The sequence below is a fragment of the Porites lutea genome, chromosome 6 (assembly GCF_958299795.1).
Source record: "Porites lutea chromosome 6, jaPorLute2.1, whole genome shotgun sequence".
Classification (NCBI taxonomy): Eukaryota; Metazoa; Cnidaria; class Anthozoa; order Scleractinia; family Poritidae; genus Porites; species Porites lutea.
In genome coordinates, this window is record NC_133206.1 from 16390167 (window position 1) to 16396747 (window position 6581).

The following is a 6581-nucleotide window of genomic DNA, read 5'->3' on the forward strand; positions in this document are numbered from 1 at the left end:
TTATTTTTGCGGAATGGCGATTTCTTGTGTTTTGGGGGAACTAGTTTTAGAGATTATGACAGATTGGTTTTTCTTGATGGGAATTAATTTTTGGGATTTTCAGAAAGTAGCCAGAATTGATGATGTTTTTGTTTTTATTGAGTATGTGCAATGGAAATACATATTTTTGCAACAATACTACGGTGTGCGTACCTATGTGAAACCAGTATTTCATTGTATACCGTTTCGTTCCTGAACAATAGAGACAAGTTGTAATTGAAGAGATAAATAATGTTTGCTGTAATTTTTATTTGTGGGAAAATCGCAAAAATTAAAACCCACAAAAATTTTGTGATACATGCTTGCTGCTTAAGAGACTTATTGAAACGTATTATATTTAGTAAAGATGCGTAACTTAAGTAGAAACAATAGCTGCAGGGAATAAAAATTGGAAGAAGCTATTTGACAAAATAATTAGATAGGAATAACATGATATGAGTAGAAATATTTTTTGGTAGTTTGATAATTTCCTTGTAAGTAAATAAATTAATGTTAGGCTATCAACCTTAATGTTGCATGAAGCGTAATTTAATTGCAGATGTTGTAAAGCCAAGGTGATTTCTCAAAATCGTTTGAGCAAATTTTCTAGTAAACAATTTGCTTTCTTTACATACGAATTGTAAAAGAGACAAAGTCCAACATCCTCATGTGCAAATTGTATGCATGAGTTATTTTTATAATTCTTCTTGCTGGATTACCTTATTACAGGAAATTAACGCTCCATGAAATTAAGGTAAATTGGAAATTAACACAACATAAGTTAATGCGAATTTTGGAAATTCGTAAACAACAGCAAACAAAGGCAATTACAAACAAAACAACTTAAACATGACAAAGCATAAGGTTTTCAATAGTCCATATTGGTACCCACAGCAGAGGCAGTTCGGAAAGCGATAGTGATGTGGTGGTAGGCTAATGGGCAAAATCAAACAAAAAACTCCTTACCTTGAAACTGAGACATTTATTAGTTATTCCAACAGGGTTGGAATAAATACTTAAGGAACAGCTTGAATTTGGATATTTTGTGAATATGTATGTGTCTGGTATTAAATTTCACGATTTTAATATTCATGAGTATTAGATTTCATGAGTATTACATTTCGCAGTTTTTCCAAAATTGTGAAAATCACGAAATTTAATACTCGCAAAATTATATAATAAGGTCGTAACTGATTACAGCTGAGATCTAAAATGGTACGTGCTAGAGTTAACCATGCTTTATAAAAAGTCTTTTTCCACACTTTCTCATGAAACTGAGGTGTTTTGGTAGCATTTGCCAACATAAAACAGAAATAGAGCCTATAAGTGTTAAATGAGCAAGGGATTTTGTGCAGGTTTACGGTAAAGGTGTTAAAACAAAACTGGTCATGCATGACAGAGCATGGCTGTTATAGTGTTTTGTGCAAGTTAGTATGTAATAGTTAATTGCACTCCTTTTTTAGGTTAAGCGTGAGATTGTTGCAGGTCTTAAGTATCATCAGGTAACCTCCAGGAAAGGAATAAGAGGTGAGTTAATTTGTTGTTAGCTTTGCAAATTTCAAGAAAGTATGGGCGCGTTTCTCTGTAAAGTCGTTCTATTAGCTTCAAAGGGGTCTGGCCAGGAACTGGTCATCTAGTCAAGCTTATTGGCCATGTTTTGCATTATAATATTTATGGTACTTCTCTTCTCCCTTACAAGAGTCTCAAACAATGTGCATTTCATACTGCCTTTTTTCCTTCTTCACTCCCATGTATTGATGTTGAGTGTAGATTACTCAGGACCAATTTACAACAGTTGAACCTGTATTCATGGGACACCCTCAGGACCAAGCCAAGTGTTCCCTGCAAGGAGGTTGGGCTGGGGTTTGTTAATAATTAACCAAAAAATAGAACATTTTTCTCTTATTCTGCCTTGATCGGAATCTGCTGCAGTCATTATTTCAAGCACCTAGATAAATATGTTTAAAAATCGTGATGGTGTGGGTTGAATTACAACAAGTTTAGTAAATCGATTTTAGTGAGATAATTACATGTTTCAAAAGCCGTAGCCATTTTGAAAACTGAACAATGAAACTTTTAAAGTGCGACTACTGTAACCGGGGCCACTTAGACAAAGTTAACCAATCAGATTACAGGAAACTAACAATACATTCCAAGAAAGTTGGTTATGGGCCAATCAGCAGCTCATAAAAAAACAATAGTTTCTCAAAGCACAAAATTTAAATATTGATAGCAAACAAGACAAGAAAACAAAATTTTTCTATTTGAAACTTACAACTCCCAGGAGACATATTTGTTGGACACAAGCTGTTATTTTGTAATATACCAGCAATTTCCTTACTGCCATTGCAGTGCTTTGCAATAACATCACGACCTCAAGTCAAACATTTAACTAATGTTTACTTGTTTTGCCTGCGACATTCACTCTAACGGACCTCTCAGAAAACATAGGATTTTCTTCAGTGGGTTCAAAAGGTCACATCTGTAGGTTGTAATACCCAGTAATAATTATTATAAAATTGGTTGATTTTGATCCATGTTGTTTGTTTCAATTATGATAAGCAACTAACTTTCTAGGAATGTATTGATATTTTGCTTTCGACAAAAATATCAAGAGAGTCTACTCCATTATGTCTAAACCATCTAGAGATATATATTACTCTCTCAGATTCCAACATCAATGTCAGAACCCTCTCATGTTGCCATCATTAGTCTATCCTTACTTTGAACTTTACCTTTACATTGAACCATCCTCGGAGACCCAGGAGCACTCAGTCGGGTCAGGAGAAAAGGCGGGATGCAAGTTTTCAAGTAGGGGCAAAAGAGCCCCTGGGTACCGACTCTCACCGAACTATTTCCAAAAATTCAAGCAGATGCTGCCTCATGATTGGGCACAAAAAATGCTTTGTATTATTGTGCCCAATCGGCGAACAGTTTCTCCTGAGTTCTTTTCGTGAGTTCGTACACGACGACTATTGTCTCACCACACTTGCCCGGTTCGTTCACCAAGCTTGTGCGTGCAAGGAAAACTTTTATTTTCTACTTTCCTTACCAGAAACGAAGGGACGTTTGGGATGCTATCAGCAGGAGCAATTCAATTAGCCCCGAGAATATTCTGTTTTTGACGGATCACAATGTATCGTAAATAATAGGAACTTTAAGATACGGCGGCAATGAGGAAGTCAAATTACCAATAGCTTCACAAGGCAAAACAACAACTTTGCACGTGCATCGCACTTTTTTGTACATTTCTTTGCCCTCGACTGCATGACTACCCGTGAAAATACCTAATTTCACGTTTTGTGAGGGACATAAATAAGCAATGACAAACATGAAATTGAATATGGTTAATAGAAAGTCAGCTCCAGAAGAGTCAGCACTTGCATTTGACAAAGTAAGCGAGTTGGAATAATCACGATAGAGACTGAAAAAATGTGAATTAACTTTTCCATGCGACGTTTTTGTGGCTGTCAGCCGTCGTGGTATCTTTTAAAAACTCCCTAGAATTTACGCAATACGCGTGACTGATGCAAGCGTGAATACCTGTTGTAAGCTCAAGCTTTTATTTTTGGAAAAGCGTCTTTAGTTTTTGGGCAGACAATATGGGGATTTTATATCAAACTGAAAGTTTCCTGACTGCGTGCATTTCGTTGGTGCATGAGCCAGACAAGCCGTGATCAAGACAATAGCCGTTGTGTACGAACTCACGAAAAGAAAATCAGGAGGAACTGTTTGCCGATTGGGCACAATAATACAAAGCACTTTTTGTGCCCAATCAGGAGCCGGCATCTGCTTGAATTTTTGGAAATAGTTCAGTGAGAATCGGTGCCCAAAGGCTCTTTCGCCTGTACTTGAAAACTTTTGCCCTGCCTTTTCTGCCGATCCGACTGACTGCCCCTGGGTCTCCGAGGATGACATTGAACAAGATGTAATACGCAAACCCTCGTTGATGAAACAAGAAACTGGATGAATTGAATGATTTTTTTCCTTCTTGTTAATTCCTAGTATTTTAGAGTAATTCTCAAAGAGGGCATCTATGAGACAGGGGGTGTTTGTTAGAGAGGAGCGTCTAATATAATAATTTTAACAGCCCAGAGGGGGCATATATTTGGAAGTGGGTGGTTATTAGGTCATTTACGGTATTCTTGTTTTCATTCCAGTCATTTTTAGTCAGTAGTTTGGCTATTATTTTCAACTTTGCATAGCTGTGAACTCTTTTGCCATTATTTTTCTCTATGCTGATGCAAAAGCACCTTAACTGTTGCGTAGCTGTCTTGCTGTGATTGTTTATGCAATATAAAGGGTTCGTAAAGAGTGTTTAATTCTTGAGAAAGTCGTGAAATTTGCCCTGCAGTTTTCTAGACCTGGAAAAAGTTTAGAAAATGGAGATAAAGTGTGGGAAAATAATAAAAAGTCTTGAGTTTTTTTTTTCAAAGCTACAAAAAGTCTTTATAAGTGAATTTTGTTTCATTTTGGCCAAATATTATTCAATCTCAACCATACGTTTGCAGCTCATCTTGAAAGAAGCTTTGTTCCTGCATTTTCAAAGGTCTCTATTGATCACCTATTTGATTACCTTGAGTCTGGAAAAAGAAATTATTGTTTTGCAAAAAAATACAATAATTGTATATTCAGATTTGAAGATTTTTTGCAGACTCAAGGTTATCAAACAGGTGATCAGTAGAGACCTTTAAAAATGCAGGAACGAAGCTTCTTTATTTTTGGCATCTGAGTGACAGTGTAATTAATGCTTCCAAATTTGGATAGGGCAAATCAAGAATTAGTTTGGGTAAAAGCCAGTTAGAAATTGGCCTCAGTGGACCAATAATTTTTCTTTCACTTTATGATTGACTGGAGAAAATAATTTTTCCATTATCTTCCAAATTTACTTAGAACTAGGTGGCTATGAAGATTTGGCTTGAGAGTTGAGCCAACCAGAAATGATAGATATTTTGAAGGGATAATGATATATTTTATCCCATAGGACACTTTGCCAAAATGATGGGAGGCACTTAAAAAGTAAAACATTTTTACTTTGAAGGAGGTTAGATTATAACTTTTGACTACTCTAAAATCCCATACTTATGACGGGTCACTACTCAGATCAAGGTGGTGACACTTCATCAGTATGGAATTTCTGCACTTGTTTCTCAGATATCATTTCGCGAGGGAACCAGTGCTGGCATTGCAAAATGTTGGCTTTTTTCTCAGGCTAACTTTGAGGTAGATTACAGTTGTGTGTCTCATTGTGTTTCAGTTGACAAGTCTTCATTGATGGTTGGAAGCTATGGCCCAAAAACAGAGTCCCATGAATATCTTACTCCTCCTGAAGAAGCTCCAAAGGGAATGCTTGCTAGGGGGCACTATGTTGCAAAGAGCAAGTTCGTAGATGATGATAAAAATTGCCACCTGGAATGGGAGTGGGCATTTGACATCACTAAAGACTGGCAATAATGAGTTTTCGTACAAGATGCAATGTAATTATTTTTGTCTAGCTGTCTTGTAGAAAATTGATAATATTAGGAGTGATCTATGGAATATGGAAACTGAATGTAGAATGACGTCTTACACACACCCGAAAATTGTGATGACATTGCTTGAGTTCTAGTCCCCTGTCTGAAAAGCTGTCAGCTGCAAGATCAACCTACAAAAACAGACCTGAAACCATAAAGACTCTTATTTCATCTTTCTTTGGCTAGCTTCGTTTCTCTTTGTATTTTCGTCTTTAATTCTTTCCGGAAGTAATTCTGACAGATGTATGTGTAGCTCACAATTTCTGGGTACGTCTGTTAAGTAGTAACTTGTCACTGATCATGATAATAAAATACTGCAAAGCTTATATTAAAATTAATGTAAAAAGTTCCACCTCGAAATTGTGTTTTTTGCTCTGTCCCCTGATATTATGACATATTACTTGTCGTTTTCTCAAAGGCATAAGACTTAATTCCCCAATGGGGGGTACTCAGGATTTCAATTGACGGGGATGATCGAAGGATTTTTTTGGGTTTGAAATTTTCGATTCCGGGATTTTTTTGGGTACGAAAATTTGGCAAGTATTTTTTTGGGTAGCTTGATTTGAGTAGGGATTTTTTTGGGGTATTAAAAAGAATCGGTAGTGCCCTGGCTGCGTTGTTATAGCATTACCCCTTTCTGGAACTTTTAAGGGCCACAAAATTGGCATGGGATTTTTGGGGGGTTAATTTTTGGTCCAGGGATTTTTTTGGGTTTTGGTGGAAGCCCTAGGGATTTTTTTGGGTCTTGACTTTTGGCTCCATTCGATCATCCCCGGCACTTGAAATCCCGAGTACCCCCGCCCCGCCCCCCCCCCCCCCCCGGCTTAATTCTCAAACAAGGTAAACGTTAAGGAAAACTCCAGAGTTTTGCATTCCTACTTCATCCTTCAGAATCAGTCTTCCATGAAAAGTTGTAACACAGCTAGTAGAAGTGACCCTACCCTCTACTGACTATTCTTGGTTTGCAACCTCGTGACAAGGTGGCCCATGTTGGGTGGGGGGTCAAACCAATGGAATTTTTTCTCGAAGAATATACGTGAAAATAGAGTT

At 37.0% G+C, this 6581-nt stretch overlaps 1 protein-coding gene across 1 annotated transcript in view; it reads left to right on the forward strand.

Moving 5' to 3' along the window:
* LOC140941140 (rho GDP-dissociation inhibitor 1-like) overlaps nucleotides 1-5883 on the forward strand; it is a 7673-nt gene extending 1790 nt beyond the window's left edge. The window contains exons 4-5 of the mRNA XM_073390110.1: nucleotides 1482-1545; nucleotides 5276-5883. Coding sequence (XP_073246211.1) covers nucleotides 1482-1545; nucleotides 5276-5472 — 261 coding nt within the window. The 3' untranslated portion in view covers nucleotides 5473-5883. The remainder of the gene's footprint in view (nucleotides 1-1481; nucleotides 1546-5275) is intronic.
* The last annotated feature ends 698 nt before the right edge of the window (nucleotides 5884-6581 follow it).